Below are 21,668 nucleotides of genomic sequence, written 5' to 3'. Positions count from 1 at the left end.
AACTTAAAAAAAAAAAAACAAAAAACAAAAAACAAAAAAAAAAAAAACAAAAACAAAAAAACGAAATGTGATAAATAAAATAATGCACTTTAAATCTAGGGTTAAATATATTTTATCATATCAATATAAAAAGATAATTCATATCACAATCATTTTTTTTAAATATTGCACCAATGCGTATTATTGTAACTTAATAATTTACTCCTACATCTAGTTCAATTTATGACGCATATAGTAGTAATAGATGCAAACAACATACAAATCCACTGCAAACAGACTAAAAATTAATATTTTTTTCACTTTAATACCGGATTCTCAAAAGGTCTAAATAAATTCTATAATTTGTCGAATTTTCCGTTCTCGCAGTCACCCTCCCATATAAAAGATGCAATACAAACCATTCAAGCTTTAATTTTGAACTATTTACGAGTACAGTATATTTTTGTATTGTCATTTTGATGTACTTTTAAAGCAAATATCAATATCTATGAAATCAATAAATGTTAAGTCTAATTATCCAACAGAGATGAGAAGACTACAGAGGAAAACCTGTGCTTTTCTTCTCAAACAATATTTCAATTGATGAACATTCTCTAGGGCATTAAAAGTATAATGCGTGAGGTTGCTACTGTCACTATGATATTAAAAACTAGATGCATAAACCAACCATCTTAATTGAGTATGAGTTTGGGTAAATTTGCTTGAATTTAATATATTAAAAAAAACATAAGAAGATAAATTAAAAGAAACAGAAACAAACTATAGGCAGTAGAGCTCACAACCAAAAAACAAATGTAAACAGCTATCAAGGAATGATATAAAATCAATATATTTTCACTATGTGTTAAGACAATTTTAGAGGATGCCTTTGTAAAAACCAGGCAGTAGGTGGCACATGACAAAGTTAAAAAAAATGTTAATCCATTTCATCTTTTCTCAATGTTAAATGTTTGTTTTTGATTAATTACAACGGTTAACGAGAAATAAATTACATTTGAAGCATTTGAATTCATTGAAAAAGGGAGATAACCACTTTTATTTTGTGCTTTCCTAGGAAATTTTAGAATCGTTTCCGATCCAACCATTGTTGATTTAAAAAATCTTGGTATTATTTGAAATACATATGATATAAATATTACATCGTAACAAAACTTTCTGTGTGATAAATTTTACCATCTGCCACATACATCAAAGGAACTGCCTGGTTTCTAAATAGCTTATTAAACATATCATATATCTTCCTCATTTTAGTAAACAAGAAAAACAAATTGCTGTCCAATTATATACCCATACAAGTGTTATCAAACCTGTGTAAGAACATATCACATTAATTATTCATCAGTTCGATTTTTTGGTTCAGTGGAGAAGCCAGGCAAACTTTAAGATAAATATATATAATCTACGTTTTTAAGAATATGTTAAAAAGGACAAGATTATCGGGCAGTAAGATATATATGCAATTCACTGGTCCAATATTTCAATATTAATACAAAAGTTTAACTTATAAAACCATATCAGATTCTGGCAATTTGAAAAAAAATCTTTCATCCATTTATCATCCGAAAACCTAAAAAGGTGAATTATTTAAAGCAGCATCACTGGAGACTTAAAAACGGGATTGTGCATGAAATACAAAGCGAATTTTATATTATAGTACTAAACAATTAAGGTAAAATTTGAATACAATCCTTTGTTATGATCTTAATATATCATCTGGATAAAAATTAATTACAAATTAATGTTCAAATTAGTCCTACCCATTAACTACAAATAGTATTCTGCTGAAATCAACATTACTTTGTATATTTCATATTTATAGAAGAATGTTTAAATAGCAACCTCTTACAATGAATGGATTAGTTAGATCTTTCAAGCACGTACTGAGCTGAACAATTGGTAGGTCTAGTTTTAATTACATAAGTGATCTTTAAGATACTGCTGACAATTTCCTAAATAAAAGATTTGTATCAAGCAGAACTTCGAGCTCTTGAGGTAAGTTCCTTCTGGAAATATCATCTGTCAGGAATCTACTAAAGATAAAGACATCTGCTGCTTATAATTGCATTTAAAACAAGACTCTTTGACCAAGAGACATTTTTTTTTCCAAATTGTTTCCAAAATTATTGAATGATGATGACTCTAGAAGTTTATATATTGTAATGAATGGACAGAATGATGGACACAATACATGGTAATTATATCCATGTGGAAAGTTTAAAGAGGGACGTGTATCATTGTATCAACAGTAGAAGAATGGTTGGACAATATATTTAATAACAGTTTGTGTTCACAATTTTCATGATTTTATCAAAAACAATACCACATTACAGATATAATTAAGCAAATCTCATTGCAAAACGCCCAGCAATGTATAAACAAGGAACAACCTATCTGATTTATAAATGCTCTTTGAAATTAAGTAAAGCATTACCAGTGACAGTCACAAGAAAAAAAACCAAATGATGTAAAAAAAATTAGTTCTTATATTTACATTCATTTTTTGATTGTTTCACTTACTGATCATAATTTAAACGTCTGTGTATGAAGACTAACAGAGTTATAAATATTGATCCTAAAGCATATTAAAGAAACAACAGCCATTTTAAGATATATCAAGTTTATAAATGCCCTTTGAAATTAAGTAAAGGAGTACCAGTAACCACCACAAGAACAAAAGAAATGGTTGAAAAAATAAGTTTTTTTCATATTTATGTCCATTTTTTATGGTTTCACTTTCTTGATCACAATTTAAACTTCTGTGTAAGAAGACTCACTAGCAGAGGTATTAATGTTGATCTTGAAAGCACCAAAATAAATAAATGACTATACAAGACATATCATATTAATAAATGCCCTTTGAAATTAAGTAAAGCAGTGCAAGTAAGGGCAACAACACAAAAACACTAATCCATTTTATAATCAAATCAAGTCCAAAAACATGAAAAACAAATGATAAAAAAAAATTAGTTGTTAAATTTACATCCAATTTTAATTTAAACAATTTAAACATTTTTGGGTATGAAGACTGACAATATAGCAGAGGTATCTTTGTTTATCTTGAAATATTTTGTTGAAGCACCATAAATAATTGCTTTATAGAAGACCTAAAAATAACTGATACACAGTAAAGGGTGTGTAAGTTGCATCATGTGACTCCGTGGTTTCATCAGAATTGGTCCTGGTCTATGATAGGGCATTAACATAGCGTGTAGTTCAGTTAATCAAACAGCTAAACTGAGAATTAATTGCAGCAGGAGCAAATTGTCTTCTACATTGCATTATTAGTTGAATTGCATTAAAATTGGTTATCACAATTACAATTATCATTGAAACAAACACAAAAATCAACTTTCATCAAATATTGATAAAATGGAAGCTATACATTTCTTCTTTCATATATAAAACAATAATCTCTGGGTTTAAACATGTAGGCTTGGAACAAGTTAATTTATCATTTGGCACTCATTGGTACTAAGTAATCATGAATACTATCGATTAACAATGATATTCTCGTGGTGTGGCTCATCCTCCGACAAAGAGCCATATGGAACACTTCGTTTATTATTTCTAAACGACAGTCCACCATTAGGTCGATTCCATGACTGTTCAGTTCCCCTGGCAAACAGTACGAAAATCAAGGCACCAGTAACATAAACAGCTGCAGAAATGTAAAACACAATCTGCCATTGGCCCCTGGTCTCCTAAAAACAAACAAATAAATAAAATGAATTAAATAACTCCTGAAATGGACAAAGGAAATGAATTAGCAAACTGGTAAGAGACCAATAAATCCTATAAAATACTGTAGGTTCTGTAGTACATCAAATGTACATGTACTAGTTGTTGTACCATCAGAATAAATAAAGGAAAAACTAAACATCACACAAAGCTGAATTGACATGCATCAATAGAAGATTAAATTGAATGTTTCAAGGTTACTCATGCAGTATAAATAATTTATGCTGACCACAGTAAAAGTATTTTTGCAACATTTTAATTATTGTTGGAACGTAAAAATAAAATCATTATCAAATTTGTGTTCAAATATATCATGGTTATTTCTCCACCTTAAAAAATTTAAAGAAAAAGTATGTGAGAAAAAAAAATAAAACTACAAAAGTTTAACATCAAATTAATATAGCATCTTTGATATTTACATGGAATAAAAGGTAAGTTTAGTAACAAGTTTCAATTATTTGAGACAAATATGTGAACCACGCAATGCTTTAAAATGCGAAAGAAACATAAAAATTTAAACATTCAATTCTTATTATTATATTTGACATGTTCTTTTATTCTAATTCATTTTAATCAAAGAGTCTGTGCTAGCAAACACAGATTCCTTCAGATTTACTTCCCTTTTAGAAATGCAATAAACAGCGATCAATAAAAGTACTCCGATAATTGTGTGCATGGCTTATAAATAAAGCTAGAAATGCCTTTCATTGAAATTTGAAATATCATGTGTAAAGCCAATTATACTATAACACAAGTGTTTCAATGATATGCACAGTAAATGTTACTATTGATATATTTCTGTATTGTTGTGCCTACCTTGTCATTGGTAAGAACACCAACAACATAAGGTCCGAGAAATCCTGGAACTGTAGCTACCATATTTGTAATACCCATTAATGTCCCTGAAAGCATTCAATTACTGTTGTTTTTAAAGGGTACAAATCATTGTTTTTTTTATAAGATCAAACTTTAAAATGTAGAGTCAATTATTAACTCAGATGTAAAGCTTCACCGAGTGCAGCATGATACCACCGCAGTGGTAAAACCCTGAACAGTTTGGGCAAGTGTGGACACAACATTAGTTTTTGACACAATTACACATAGGGACTTACAATTGACTATGTAAATAACAACTGGTTTGGACACAATACAGAACAAAACATTAAAATTCAATTAAAAATTTTCAAAATCAGACCAAAAAATAAAAAGTCAATTTCTGGGGTTTGCCCCCGCCCCTTTGAAATCTCATTGAAAATTGCAGGCTGGCATAAGGAATGCAATAAAAATAAATTCAAAATAGGACCAAACCAAAAAATGAGAAGTTGTGGCCTCTTTGACCTTTATAGCACAAAAACTGTCAGAGGTACCTGAAATCTGAATGAATAAAAGAACTTCTAGAAGAAGTCTTCTAATGTCCCCATGAAAAAAAAAGTGCAGAAAATTTTAAATTCACTGGAATTTTTCTACATCCAGGGCCATAACTTACATAAATATCAATCAACCATAACCAAAGTATAACTTTATCTGTAACTTCTCATAGTAAGACTACATACAAAATATGAAATTAATTGGTAAAAGCATTATAAAAAAAAAAGTGGAAAACTAAATTCACTGATATTTTCTAAGTCCAAGGGCTGTAACTTCAGTAAAATTCATTCAACCATAATAAAAGTCGAACATAGTCTATAACTTCCCATAGAAAGACTACATACAAAATATAAAATAAATTGGTAAAAGCATTATAAAAAAAAGTGCTGCAAACTGTAAATTCACTAAAATTTTCTATGTCCAAGGACCATAACTTCCGTAAAAATCATTCAACCGTAACAAAAGTCAAACTTAATCTTCATAATACGGCCACATACCAAAAACACACTTATTTGATAAAAGCATTACAAAAAATGTGCGGAAAATGTGGAAGGATGAAAACACAGGCTGGCATTTTCATAAGGTATCCAACAAAATCAATTTCAAAATAGGACCAAAAAATGAGAAGTTGTGGCCTCTTTGACCTTTGTAGCACAGAAACTGTAAGAGGTGCCTGAAATCTGAATGAATAAAAGAACAGCATTCCAATGTCCCATGTGAAAAAAAAAGTGCAGAAAATTTTAAATTCACTGAAATTTTTCCAAGTCCAAGGGCCATAATTTCATTAGCTGCTGAAAAATTTCTTAGTCAACATAAATTCACAGGCCACCCTCAAGATGAAAATGGTCTGTGTCTCACTGACTATATTCATATATTAGGGAGAAAGCTTCAAGTTCTAAACATTTTTTAACAGAAATTAAAGGATCACAATTCCAAACTAAAAAAATGTCTGAAAGACTTCTGTTTTTAATTTGTGCATAAATTGGTCATGTTAAAACATCAACAAAATCCAGCAAAATGCCTTTTGTAACTTCAGTAAAATATAGTTATGCTATTTTATAAACCAACATGTTCTATAACATCTGGATTTCTGACAAGCATGTAACAACTCCTGTTTGATATTCATAAATACTTAAAAATGACTAAAAAGGTCAAAGTTTACCTGAGAAATTTGGAGCTAGATCAAGATGATTTATATTGAATCCTCCCATACAGAATCCCCCAAGACCAACTCCAAAAGTCACCATCACCACGACAACAATGTAATTACATCCTACCAATCCTATACAAGACAGTAATATAGCTGGGGCTAAAAGTCCTGAAAAAAAAACAAACCTAATATATAGCTGGGGCTAAAAGTCCTGAAAAAAACAAACCTAATATATAGTAAATGTTATAGTCACCCATGGGTTGAGACAGCACATGTGCACTTTCCTGTAAAAAAAATCTTTATACTTATTTTTAATGGTATATTGAAAATTTCATAAAAAATTATCAATGTGAACAAAGATAACCAACAGCTTCATTCTTCTATTTAATCCATTTAGAAATAGTGTGCAATACATTGATTTTACTCTAATTCTCACTCTTTATCTAATCTGGGTAAAATACAGAGACAATTTCAAATGTCGATTTTCATATTGCACATTTGTCATTCGATAAACAAAATAAAATGGTAAACAGGATATTGTTTAATTTTTTAGCTAGTTCACAGGAACGAGTGAAAAATCAAATTAATTGTTCATGTTTCAGTTAAGAGAATAAAAAGAAACTATTAAATATTCTTAATTCATAATCATTAAAATAATGTACTGTCAAAGGAAAAAAAAGTCATAGTGCACTGGTGCTAATGTTGCTTTATTAGAAATAGTGCAATATTTGAACAGTTTGTAAAACCCATACCTCAGCAAAAAATAATACTTTCAGGGACACATGAAAAATATCACTATATAATCAGAGGATTTTTGCATGAATATTAGCCCTCACAAAGTTTCATACTGCACTTGCATATTCATGTAATATGACATCTGCTTGGACCAGTATTGGACAATATTCATTGAGTAACCCTATGGTACAGTATATGATCAAACTTAGTTAAAGCTGATTAATTGGGTCATGAAGACTGACAACGAGCGAATCAGTGATCAGTCATTAATGATAAGTGATGAGCACTGAAATGTATAAGTTGAATTGTACTTACCAAATGAATTAATAACTCTCCTTGTATTGAGTGTTGACAGATAACCTCTACTTCGTATAAAATCAGCCAGCTGACATGAAGTATTCTGACATATCCAACAGACCAGGTATGGCAGTGCTGATAGTAAACCATCCTGGTGATAGAATAAAAGTAGAGATCAATGAAAAATTCAGAACAAAATCGTAGCGCTGATAGTAAACCGTCCTGGTGACAGAATAAAAGCAGAATAAAAAATCACGACAAAATCGTACTGATGATAGTAAACCATCCTGGTGACAGAATAAAAGCAGAATAAAAAATCACGACAAAATCGTACTGATGATAGTAAACCATCCTGGTGACAGAATAAAAGCAGAATAAAAAATCACGACAAAATTGTACTGATGATAGTAAACCATCCTGGTGATAGAATAAAAGTAGTGATCAATGAAAAATCAGGACAAAATCATAGCGCTGATAATAAACCATCCTGGTGATAGAATAAAAGCAGAGATCAATGAAAAAATCAGGACAAAATCAGGAATCACATTAAAGATGGTAAGAAATCAGAATCCTATACATAAGCTTACCTAACTGGGCTTCCAACTTAAGGAATTAAAACGGTTTGTTAAAATTTTATATATTTTGAATAAATAATACCCAGACTTTATCATAATTCGAGATATAATCATCCAAATCTGTTATTTAATATTTTAATCTTAACACAAAAAAATATATTAAACACATTTTTTAACTTTTCTTCCTAAACAATTTTTTGTCAAACCTTTCAAAAATCTCTGAATGTACCACAAAGATGTGTACTTTTAATATAAATGTTCTTTATATAGTAGTGAAATAATAATTAAATGTTCAATTTATTTGACCTATTCATGGTTCAAGTATAAGAATTTCAATAGTATTTAAGCAGAAAAAACAGATTTTTCCAGTGTGGTGGATGTTTCTTTCAACAAACGGTCGGCATTAAAATGGGAACAAATTGTGCTCCTTTCTTATTGCTGATCTGATCCAAAAGAAAAAATATTGTTTGGCTAGATCCTTTAATCTCAGTTTCTGCTATATAGATGACGTATTATCTTTAAACAATCCTAATTTTGGAGATTTGATACATTGCATCTACTCCAAAGAACTTGAGATAAAGGATACTACAGACAATTTGAAGTCAGCCTCATATCTTGACCTACACTTAGAAATCGAAGGGAAAGGTAAACTACTGACCAAACTTTACGACAAAGTGATGACTTTTCATTCAAAATTGTCAACTTTCTGTTCATATCACAATTCATACGTTATGCCAGAGCTTGCCGAAACTATGCAGGCTTTTTGTATCACTCTAGAACTCTGACAAATAGGCTTCTGCAACAGGGTTAAGTTTGGTTCCCTTGATTACTCTTGCTACAAAATTGAATCATCACTACAGAAGTTTTATGGTCGTCATCATAAACTCATGGATCATTATGGTGTATCCATCTGCACCATGAAAACTGATTTATTCAACGGGTCATAGTTTTCCTTTCCTTGTTTGTCTACTCCGGACGTGACTTTTTATGAGCAACTAAGCAGGTGTTTCTAGAAAAGCAGAGGACGCTTACCTTACTGATGCACCTAGTCCATGCTCCCAGTTTTTTAGTGGAGTCCGAGTTGCTCATTTGCTTTTGTTACTTTGTTTGTATGATTTTAGTTACTTTATGTTCTTTGTTGTGTATGTCTGTTTTCCATGTCTGGTCTTTGTCCCTGGATTACATTCTTATGAATATAAGAAAAAACAAATATTCCACTTTGTTGTATACCCATATAAAATTTCGACAAAACTGATAAAAGTTGGCACATTTACTAAGAACTGAGAACTGTCAGAGAAATTTCTTACAGATAGAAGCACAGACAGAACATTGCACTGATAAAATAGTATACCTCTCTTGGAGTTTTGGTAAGCAAACTACAACACTTTGAATTTTCAGGGCAGAGTTTATACTTACAGATTTAATATCAAATCTAAGAATGTCTTTCATATATGTAGGCAGGCAAGTCAGCATTGTATAAAAACCCCAGTTGTTAGCAAAGTGGGCAGCACTGGTTGCCCATACAGCTGGTGAGGTCAGAATGGCGAGCCATGGTGTTGGTAAATTCTGAAATGAAAGAAAACAATTAATAATGATGAGCCATCAGTGTTATTCAAATAATATACATGTTTCTATGGAAATAGGTCAAAATAACTTCAGTGTGAAATATTGATGTATGCACACTTAGTTAGGACAATTAGTTATTAATTTCTGCATTTGCAACAAGTAGTGAAAAAAAAGTTAATATTATACTAGTAAAAAGTAGTGTATCTTTCATTTTTTTCCAGAACATGCAGAAAAGCGATAGCAAGTTTCACAAAAAAAACCATTAAAATTGTATTACTTACTGTTATGCATCTTACTATAAAAACAACAGAAAAAAATCACTTTAATTGCAAATACAAATACTTCTACTAAGTACATTCTTCCTTCGAAATTAACAAATGGAACCTTTCTCTATTAAGATTTTAGGAATAAATGAAAACAGTTTATTGCTTGTTCAGATATCTCTGATAACAAATCTACTACACTCCTTGAGACGTTTAGGTTTCCCGCACACACAATACCAAAACACATGCTAAATGCTCACCAAACGCACAATAAATGAACACTCCTATCGTGCGTTTAAATGCACAATAAACGAATGCTCCCAGCATGCATTTAAACACATGATAAACGAACGCTTCTATCGTGCATTTAAACGAACACAAAATGATGTGTAAACGCACAATAAACGCAGCATGAACGCTAAAATGGGAAATGTCAACGTCTCAAGGAGTGTACTAGTAAATGTCACAAAAGTCCATAGTCACTATGGTGATTTCAGGGAGGTCATTTACATATCAATTTCTATGTTATATACTGTCATACATGTAACACAGGGGGAAATGAAGGAAGTACTGGTGGCATGGTACCAAAGATACCGTCAAAATTCTATTACCTTATTACTAGGAGGATAAGGTCTGTAAGAAAGGAAAACAGAAAAAATAAAAAGATTCTCTGGGCACAGCATGTTATGACTGCAGACAGTTGAACTCTGTTCAACAAAGGCAAGTGTGAATACAATATTTGTTTATGACACACTAAACATAGGAACTTACAATTCATTATGGACACAATAATGCACAATATTTTGATATTCAAGTTCAGTATAAAGGTTGGCTTCAGGGTACCTTCATGTATCACATTGTACCTCATTATCTCAAAAACAATGAATGATAAGGTATGCATACGTCTTAAAGCTCTTGTACTTTGGCTTGGATTTCTAATGGAATCCCATAAAAAATAATTTTCAAATTGCACCAAAAATATAAAAGTCCATTTTTTTAGGCATGGTCCCCTTAAACTCTTATAACTAAAAAAATTGTTAGATATATCTGAAATCTGATTATTTTTATGAGCAATCTATTAAATATAATTTTCAAAATCACCACAAAAAATGAAAAAAAAAAGATAATTTTTTAGGGCATGGCCATCTTTGGCCCTTATTATTTGAAAACTGAACAAGATATCTGATATATAATTGAAAAATGCAGGCAAGGATTTTCATGAGGAATCTAAGAAAAATATTCAGAATCAAACCAGAAATAGACAAGCTTTCACTAAGAAAAAAGAAAAAAAAACACATATTTTTGGCCCCTTCATGACCAATTATTCTTACTTGGCTCAAGTCACAACCCCAAACATCAATCCCAGTCTTCTTTTGTGGTATGGCACCTTGTATAATAATACAACTTTTAAAAGATTCATGCACTTATAGTCAAGTTATTGTCTGGAGTCTCCAGGACATCAGGAAAATGTATGTTTCTGCCTCCCCAATTTCTCAAAAGTTCTTTAGCCAAACAATTAATCCATGTATGTCTGACCATTGTGTTATGGAATATTGAGGAACAATATTATAGACATTCCTGTGCTTTTATTGGAGTTATATAGTTAAATTCCCTGAAATGCTTGTTTAAGGCCCTGTTTTGACCCCAAATTCTGAAACAGTTTGAAGCCATAACCATTAGAATCAGTACCAACCTTCCTTTTGTGTTTTGAAATCTCTTTATAAAATCTTATAAAGATCAACCAACATATACTCAAGTTATGGCATGAAAAACAAGTGTATACTCGGAATACAATGGCAAAAGCATACATGACAACAGCACCATATTAATATTTGACCGCAAAATTTTGGGGTCATATTGAAATACAATTTAACAAGAACAGATCTGGTTAATATGTCAAAGAAATAACAACCCAATCAGGATGAAAAATGTCTGCTCAAGGCCACCAATGGGTATACAAAGAATGACGAGGAAACCCTCACACCAAAGGGCCAAAATCAACAACTATAACTCATCTTATATAAAGCTGTGAAAATTTTGGCCAACAGACAATTGATTGGACAGCATAGGAACTGTACTGATTACTTACTATTGCTAGTAGCTTGGAATATAGGGAGATTTACATTATGTATGGACAGATAGACAGACAGGGTGAAAACAATATAGTACCCTTTAAGTTCTGGTCCTGTTTGTTTAAATGTAAAAATTCTGCCCCCCCTTCTGTCCAACACTTATGTTCTATTTTTAGTAACAGTGGCCATGTTTTTCAACGGATCAAAAATCCCCACATTGGATCTATGCAGAATACCCTATAGAACATTCACACTATATTTTGTTAAAATTGGTCAAATAATGTCAGGGGAGAAGATTTCTGAAAGAAAATATATTAAAATGAGCAAAAAATTGTTGAAAAAGGGCAATAACTCCAGCATGGCTTCAAAGATTAAAAGGAAAATTTGACTACCAATAGATCTCATCATACTAAACACTTTTATTCCATCAGAATTCAGATTAACCAAATGGCTTTGGAGAAATATGTGAAAAACTTCTGTTTAACCCTTTGTTCTTTTTTCAGTAACAACATCCATTTTTTTTCACAGATCAAATATCCTCACCACAATTCTATGCAGAAAACCCAAAGCAACATTCAAACTGAGTTTAGTTCTAATTGGCCAAGTAATGTCAGAGGAGAAAAGTTTCGAAAAATTGTTAACAACCATGGATGACAACAACTACGGATGCCAATTGATAGCAATAGATATTAACTTAGATTAAATAAAACTATGAAATAAAAAGAGTTTAGATTTCTTTTTCTCCAATTCTTAGCCAAGGATAAAAAATGCACACATCCTTTAAATCATTGGGTGTTGATAAAAATTCTGCCATTTTACATTTTTTGAGTTTGCTTTGAATTCATGGGAGAAAAAGATTCTCCTCCAATGCTTTCAGGGATAACAAGATTTCTCCACTCTAGATAGTTAAAATTTAGATTTATCCCAACCCCTGAAGCTTGTGGGTTGAAATATAAAATTTAACTATCTCGAATGGAGCAATCTTGTAATCCCCTTGAGACTCAAGGAGAATGTAGATGTTTCTTGTATGGTTAACTATCTAAGACATTTATCAGGTAATATTCAAACAGTTTATATTTTTCACTGTTATATATAACCCCCTTATGTACCTCTTTTACTCCTATTGATTTTTCAATGAAGTCTCTCTCAGCTTTAGATATTCTGGGGTGCTCTGAAGGATAATCGTGTACCAGTAACATCCAGGCAACAAACCATACACATCCAATCACACCTACACAAAATATAGAATATTTATTATATAGGTTAATTCAAATCAACTGTGATAAACAGAGTTTCATAATTCAAGGATGTGTGATCTTTCTATTACTGAAATTAATTATGGCTCAAGAAGTAAAAAAGAGAATTTCACAGTTGATCAGTGCTCAATTTTTATCATGAACAGCAACCAACACCTAACACCATATACATTTTACGATTATAGTTTGATCATTTTGTCTCGACTGCCCGGTAGTCTTTATTCACATAGGTGTAAAGTCTCTTGGAGGGAGCCTACCCATATCAACAATCCCCCCCTTCTGTGACAATATCAATGTGGGAGCATAAAAAAACCCACTTTCAGACTGTTCAGAATCTTATATGAACTTTTAAAATAAATGTATCCGAATTATTCAATTAATCGATTGATTGATTGATTGATTGATTGTTGTTTAACGCCCAACCAATATTAATTAAGCTATAATCAGGCCAATGAACATAAAATTATGATGAAATGAAAAATGGGATGAGACAAAAGGATAATAGAGTCAACAAATTTCTATTGCCACTGGAAAGAGGGCGAGGGGGAAGGGTCTAAGAATTAAGCCTCCAGCAAAGTTTCCTACTTCTATTGAATACCACAGCAGGGATCTTTGACATGCCAGAAACGTGGCATCTTTCCAAACACGTTGCACCACTATAGTTTGCAATCAGGTTTTTTGTATTATGGTCTGTCACCACAGCATGTGGCATGCCAGGGGTACCCCATTCCACCACTTTTGTCATTTCAGCAAATACAGTATTTAACTTTTTTGGTGATTTTAAGAAAATTCTGCATCAATGGTTAAAGTTCCATAATGAGAGTTTTATTACTGCCATCAGTCACATTTTTAACCAATAATAAAAAAGTCAGAATAAATTACCATTTTACAATCCCCATATTCTTGTGCTAACTTTAACCTACAGTGCTCATACTTACCAAAAACATAAAACACAGAAGGCCATCCTCCTAAGAAATTAGAATCAGCTAGTATGCCACATATTGGCATGGCTATTACTGTTCCCAACTGTGCCCCAGCATAACTAAATCCAGCAAGTTTACTTCTTTCCCATACAGGGGCCCAGTGTCCCCACATTGCATGCATAGCTGGAAAGGTTACTCCCTGAAATAAAGGTGCACATTTTAAGTAAAACCATCAATTTCATGGGAACATGTAATAAAGATACTGTGGAAGATTCATTCAATTTTACATTTAGATTTCTGAAATACATGTAATTCATTCGGAATTCCGAGTAAAGTTCAATATCTCCTGCTGTGGGTAATTCAGTGGTAGAAAAAGAGTATCGGATGAAAGATGGATCCTCCCTGGCCTCATATTCATAAATGACAAAGTCCAGGTTATGCTATGTGGAACCCCTAATGGATTCAGATTAAAATTGTAGATAAGTGAAACATTCCCGAAAGATTCTGTAAAAAAAGTTTATCAAATTCCATTCAGTGGTATAGGAGGAATAATAGATAAGAGATGGTCCTATTTTTTTTTGTCAAATTTATCAAATGTAGAAATACAGTGCTGAACTCTTATAACAGAATATATTGCTTTCAATAGACAGTCTCTGGTAAATTACCACCATTAAATAAATATGTTACCACACTCTTACTACCATTCATGCAATTTGTTTACCTTTTGATTTACTCAGTATCGGATATCTATTTCCAAAAAGATATTTCACATACTTATTGCAAATAAAAATAACCAAATGCATTGCAAATGAACAAATTAGGAGCACATTTCAAAAAGACATGTAAGATTTCTTCTGAAAGTCAGACAAAAATGAATGTCTCAGACTGTAATAAGTGTGAAATGTACAAATGAGCATTATCAATAATCTGATTTGCCAGATCTTTAAAACAAAATGTACTAAATAAATTCATCATACTGCTTTACTGTCTGTTTTCCTTGTTTCATGTTCTTTATTCAGTCTCAGTACAAGTCAGAAAGGGAAACAGACCATAATAAAAATTACTGTTATTCCCCAGTATTGATATACATGTAAACCTGCATTGCAAGATATTAGACCAAAATATGGACTTTTAACATCCAGCATTATGCTTAAGGAACCTATACTTAAAGTGATATCATATATAACACACCTCCCCAATACCCTCAACTACTCTTAGAGCTATGAAAAAGCCAAGGCCAGCCCTGGCTGCCAGTGGGGTCAACAGAGTCAAAACAGCTGTACATAGAACTCCAAATCCAAACATCTTCTTCCCTCCAAAAATCTCAGCTAGTTTTCCACCAAGAATTTGAGTACATATGTACCCATAGAAGAATGACCCAAGTATTATTCCCTGTGTGTCCTGGTCCCAGTTGAATTCTCCCTACAAAAAAAGTAAAACCTTTTGTCACTTCTTCCTTAGAAACAGTGTTAAGTTAAAAGGAACTATTTTGAAATAGAAACACAATGACCACAGTAATGTTTTTTGATGGATCAAAAATCAAAATGGCCATTTTGTGCTGGATACACCAAATAACAATCATGTCATGTTTTATCAAAATCAATTCAGTTGTTTCAAAAGAGAAGATGTTGTAAAAATTGTAAGTGATGTCGACAACAAGAGATGAGAATGGCGGACGCTACGTGATTGCAATACCTGACATGGTAAGGTGAGCAAAACATTAAAGGCAGATTCCAATGAATATAAACGTTATAAAAATTAGAAATAATTATAATTTGTTGAAAGCACTTTTGAGTACATGTATTTGTGTGAAATCTGAAAAAAGATCTTTTTACATACAAATTTCAATTATAAACTCGAATACAAAAAAAAACATTAAAAGAAGGTTCCCACCATAACTATACACACTTTCTGAAAATTTCACTTGAATTGATGATTGCGTTTCTCAATCCCACATGATGGACAGACAGATTGACAAGGCTAAAACAAAATGTCCCTGACTATTACATGCTACACCTGAACTTTGGATGCCATGGCGCTATAAAATTGTGTAATGCCCAATAAAGTCTCCTTACCACAAAAAGGAAGGATGAGATTACATTCTGGGGGTGATTACATTACATTTTGTTTTACTTAAAAACATACCTGTAGGAAAAAGGACAATATTTCTGTTTCAGTAAAGATCTTGAGTAAAAGTTCCAGACCATCAAACAATTTTGAAACAATAGTATTATTTTAAGTGTGTTTACCTTAAAGTTGCATATTGCAAAAAAAATTGTTGCCTTGTTCTTTGGGCGTAAAACCTCTGAATTCAATGTCCAATATCAATTATTTATTCTGATTTACAGACAAAAACTCATGACTAATTTCAATTGGGTTTGGTACATTCTTAACTAAATTATGCATTAAAGTACATTGTATATGGAGAGGGGGACAGCTATTCCTACAACTATTGAAAGTCAATCATTTACATTGCATAATAGTGTAAAACCTACAGGTTTACTGGTTGAATTTTTTCCTGATTCAGGACCAGTACAGGTTTCCTCTGTCACATTCTTTTCAGTACCAGTATCATTCACCATGGCAACTAAGGCAACACTTAGATTGACTCGTAAGCAATATACATTGACAAAGCCAAGGAAAGCCATAAAGGCTAAAAAATGTCTTGTTCCTAAACATTCTCCTGTCAAAAGATATGCAGCATATTATACAATGTCACTCAAATATTCAATTACATAGGAGAGCAACTGATGTAAAAAGCAATGAGACATATTTCAATATATATTAGGCCAATTGTCTGTTTATGGTCACCTTACATATCTACCCTGACTATTTTTTATGTCTACCCATGCACATCTTACTGGTATTTTGTTTTTAATGAAATGCCCCTAAACTAACATTCTATAAAAGACCACATTTAAAGTTAAGAAATCTTTCCATAAGTGTCTTAAATATAAGAAATAATTTTGATAAATGAAATGATTTTGCCTACATTTTAGATGCCTACTCTATATTTTTATAATATAATAATAAACAGACATATTTTTTCCTTGGCCTTATAACAAGAGATTTCATCCTCCAGTATAAACTTCTTGTACATCATGAAATACTACTATATGTACAAAATGTATGTTTCTTGCTCACACAACATCTAGATGCCCGTAAAACACTCACCAAATACATGATAAACACTTCTATTATGTGATTAAACAAACCCTCCAATCATAAATATGTTTAAAAAAGGTAACCAAGGGAACCAAGATTATAGAGAAAATCAATAGAATGTTATCCAGGGACAAAGACCAGACTTGAAATACAGACAAACACAACAATGAACATAAAGTAACGAAAATCATACATACGATATAACAAAAGTAAATGAGCAACTCTGACTCCACTAAAAACTGCGAGCATGGACCAGGTGCACCGGTAGGGTAAGTGTTCTCTGTTTTTTTAGAAACACCTGCTAAGTTGCTCATATAAAGTCAACTCTGGGGCATACAAATGAGGAAAGGAAAACTATGACACGTTGAACAAATCCGTTTTTATGGTGCAGTTGGATATACCACAACACTCCATGAGTTCATGATGATGACCATAAAACTTCAGTAGTGATGACTTCAATCTTGTAGCAACATTACCCTGTTCCAAAGCCTAAATGTAAGAAGTCTAGCGCGATACAAAAAGTCTGCATGCTCTGGCATAACATATGAGTTGTGATATGAAAACTCCACACGCAGGTGCTGAAGGGATGTTTGCCACTGATGAAAGGAAAGTTGACAATTCTGAATGAAATGTCTTCACGTTTGTCATAAAGTTTGGTCGATAGTTTTCCCTTACCATGGATCTAAGTGTAGTTCAAGATATGAGGCTGACTTCACAATGTCTGCAGTATCCTTTCTTTCAAGTTCTTTGGGGTAGATTTATCAAATCCCCAAAACTAGGATTGTTTAACAATAATATGTCATCTATATAGCGGAAACTTAGATTAAAGAATCTAGCTACACAATGTTCTTTCTTTCAGATCAGATCAGCGATAAAATCAGCCTAATAAGAGTGAATGAATAGGTCATTAAGTAGAGGAGCAAAATTTGTTTCCATTGGAATACCGACGGTTTGTTGAAAAATGCATCCATCACACTGGAAAAATATGTTATAGCTAAAAATTTCCATCAATGATAAATGAACACTCACACTGTGCACAGATGGGGTAAGTGTCCTCTAGAAACACCCAAGAGAATTAAAATGTTTGATAAATGAATACTCCCACTATGCTTCTAAATACACAATAAACATGCATACCCTTTTAGCATGCTTTTAAACACCTGATAGACTAACTAGAGGCTCAAGAGAGCCTGAATGTTCACCTGCTTAACCATTTGCTTATTTGAAAAACTTAGGAATGAGACAGACTAAGTTAAAGTCAACTAAATTGTCAAATGCAGGAAATGCTTTTCATAGCATTTCCATGACCTGAACCAGAATTTTGCTAAGGGCAACAATTTTGAATTTTTTTTCAAAAACCTGTCTTATTTCCACTAAGTTTCATTTTTCGTATAGGCAGCCATATCTATTCACAGATTAAAAATGACTGTTTTTGAGCAAAATACACTAAAGAACTATTATGCTTATTTTCATTCAATGATCTTAAATGGTTTTAGAGAAGAAAATTTTCAAAGTTGTTTGCTAAAGTCAACGGTTTTGAGTTATTTGCAAAAAACTGCAATCTGACCCCTATGTTCCATTTTTTGTAATGGCGGCCATGTTTTTTCATGAATCAACAATCCCATCTGTCAATTTGTGTGGGATACCCTAAGATATATGCCAACTTTCATTGAATTCTGTGTAATGGATTTTGAGAAGATTTTCAAAGTTTCAAATGTAAAGATACAAAAAAAAACTGTTTCAGGGGCAGTAACTCCTACATCAGTAGACCAATTGTTTTGACTATTTTGGCATAGGTTTCATGATGCTGAACTATATCCCATGCCAGAAATTTGCTAAAGGTAACGGTTTTTGAGTTATTTGCAAAAAACTGCCATTTGACCCCTATGTTCTATTTTTTGTAACAGTGGCCATGTTTTTTTCATGGATCAAAAATCCCAAGGGTCATTTTGTGCAGAACACCCTAAAGAACAATCATGCCATGTTTAATACCTGTCAGTCCAGTGGTTTCAGAGGAAAAGATTTTTTAAAATTTGTCCACGATGATGATGACGACGGACGGCAAGTGATGGCATAAGCTCACTTGGCCTTTGGCCAGGTGAGCTAAAAGTGAAAAATGATAATATGTATTAAAAATAATGAAGAAAGAAAAATACAAACAGAATTAATGAAAATACAAAAATTAATAACAGCAAAAAATATACAAATAAAAGCTGAATAAAGTAAATAATGAATGTACAAAATTGATGCTTCTATAGTGTATTTAAACGAATGCTCATATCGTGTATTTACATGAATGCCCTTATATTGCAGTGTACATACATGTTGTAACTGCCAAATTAACCAAACCTCTCATAAGTCATTAGTATACATTGGAATGGCATACTAATCTCAACTGATACATAACAGTATACCCATATATATTTACTCTACATGTACATATGAGCTTAGTGAAGTTATGTAGATCCTTTTTTCCAACAATCATTTATTTCAGTGTGCTACAAAATTTATTTTTTCATTTACTTACATGTACACTGTGCAGATTATTTTTTCATTTTTATTATATGGTCACAAACATTATTTATTTAAACATTCACTAGGGTTAAAATATTTACATGTATAACTACATGTATCAATTACATAACATACTTTTTACAGATTTTTGTCCAGGCTTCATGTGTTATCCCAGACTGTCATGTATAGATAGTTTGAATGCTCTTTTCATTCATTTGCACATGTATGTAAAGAATATGTACATGTACGTACCTGTTTAATGTTTCTGTAATGTTATGTTTTATGTTTGTAACATGTGCTTGACTTGCTCTAAGCAGTGAGTGTATGTTAGAGGGAGATGTCACTTGAAATAATCTATATAGAACACTGCCCTTGCTATATGGCTGTTTATTATCCAATTCTTCGTAAATTTCTCTGTTGAAAATACGATAACTTTACTAAGAGTGTCTGTCAAAACCACTTGATGGATTTTGATGAGTGATGTCCAAAATTAAAGGTAGAAGATTGGAAAATGGCAACATCTTTTTTTTTTATTAATTTAAAATAAGAGGAATATAAATATTTTCCATTTCAAATTTAGGTCTTTTTACACTTTTTTAATGGTTCATAAAATATGATTTGTCATTGAATGTGTTTAAAAAACTATTTTATTTATTTGTATTTGTAATAAGGGTATTTTGAACAATAAAATGATAACTAAATGAATGTACCTATGTCTTGAGGAAGAGATATCAAAATTTTCATTTTCCTAAACCATGCCCCAGTAAGCTGTTAATTGTTGTGTTTTTCTTTTAGTTTAACCATATGAATTTATTACAAATTAAAATATAAAAAAAACATCTTTAAAATGATATCATTTTTATTACATTATAATGAGTTTGAAATACTTAATTAACAGAAGTTGGCCAGTTTCATTAATTTTTCATGTGGCAATTATTGATAAATAATAAGTAAGTACTGATTTTTACAGATAAATTATGACAATTTTATTATATTTTAGTGTTTTGAGAACACACCCTTTCTCAGTATTTTCACCATAACTTTGTCATTATCAATTTTTCATTTTTAAAACTCATATAACTAAAATCCTGAATAATTTTTCTCCCCCAGTATGCATATGTCAAATGTAAACCCTATAGGCTTTTAAAGTTTAACCAGTATAAAGATCGGGGAGGCACAGTTATTTTTGCATATATAGAATTGATTAGAAGTGACCAGTCCCTGTGATATAAAGTCCCCTGGTCTAAGTCTAAGAAAGAAACAAACATGGCACATATTAAAAAGTACAATGTATATGTACCTTGAGGTCTAATCACTTTTGGAATTCGGCGCTGGAGATATTTTTTTTTTTTTGACCATCGAATCTCGAAAGAGATGAAATCGAGGTATGGTTGTAAATGTAAGTTACTCGTTACTTTTACCTGGAGGAGGCTTCAATTTGCCACCCTCATTTTTCGTGTAGTCCCCGTTTACTGGTTGTTTCGAATATATGACCGGAGTCTCTTCTGAAAGAAATGACATTATACAGATCTTCAGAAGTCAAAAAGTAGGAGCTCATCTACTCCATCATCAGATGTAAACAAAAAGGGAGATAAATACGTATCACATGACAAGCAAGTACAAGTAAATTTGGCGGGAATTTTAAATGTTTTACATCGAGACAGTATATCGAGACCTGCATGTATTTTAAGACATTTTTTTTCTTTCTTGTTTCTAAACAGTTCGATATAAATTTTGAAAACATCTTAAGTATGTTTTAACTGTTATTGTTTAGAATTTGATCATTATTGTGAATTGTTCATTTTATTAAAATTAAAATGTTAGCAGTTAGAAACTGTCTTATTTTCAAAGTCTAGTGTTATGTCCTAGTGTGTCAAGGGACAGTACTCCACACATATATACCTGGGATAAGGTCTTTTCTTTATGACAAATTATTTTTTTAAAGCAAAATATATTATTAGGGTGGGGTTACAGAATCCAAGTGGGACCTACTGGAGTGCCAACCCCGAGGATTTTTGTACGTGAAATTACATTTGGCGCCCAACT

The 21,668-nt window shown here is 31.8% G+C and overlaps 1 protein-coding gene across 1 annotated transcript; it reads right to left on the bottom strand.

Annotated features, from left to right (window-relative positions):
* Positions 1-94: 94 nt before the first annotated feature.
* Positions 95-21,214, bottom strand: LOC148598971 (sialin-like). Its single transcript, XM_088560195.1, has 10 exons — positions 21,044-21,214; positions 16,439-16,626; positions 15,135-15,365; positions 13,959-14,142; positions 12,874-12,995; positions 9,280-9,429; positions 7,307-7,439; positions 6,269-6,424; positions 4,555-4,640; positions 95-3,701 (listed from the first exon to the last, which is right to left on the bottom strand). Exons 1-10 carry the CDS (start codon positions 21,141-21,143, stop codon positions 3,489-3,491), a joined length of 1,563 nt encoding a protein of 520 aa, XP_088416321.1. The 5' UTR covers positions 21,144-21,214; the 3' UTR covers positions 95-3,488.
* Between the last annotated feature and the right edge of the window lie 454 nt (positions 21,215-21,668).

This window comes from Perna viridis, chromosome 14 (assembly GCF_037379345.1).
Source record: "Perna viridis isolate PV_CMFRI_1.1 ecotype Kerala chromosome 14, ASM3737934v1, whole genome shotgun sequence".
NCBI lineage: Eukaryota > Metazoa > Mollusca > Bivalvia > Mytilida > Mytilidae > Perna > Perna viridis.
The sequence above is the reverse complement of the archived record's forward strand: the minus strand, read 5'-3'. Positions and strand labels throughout refer to the sequence as shown.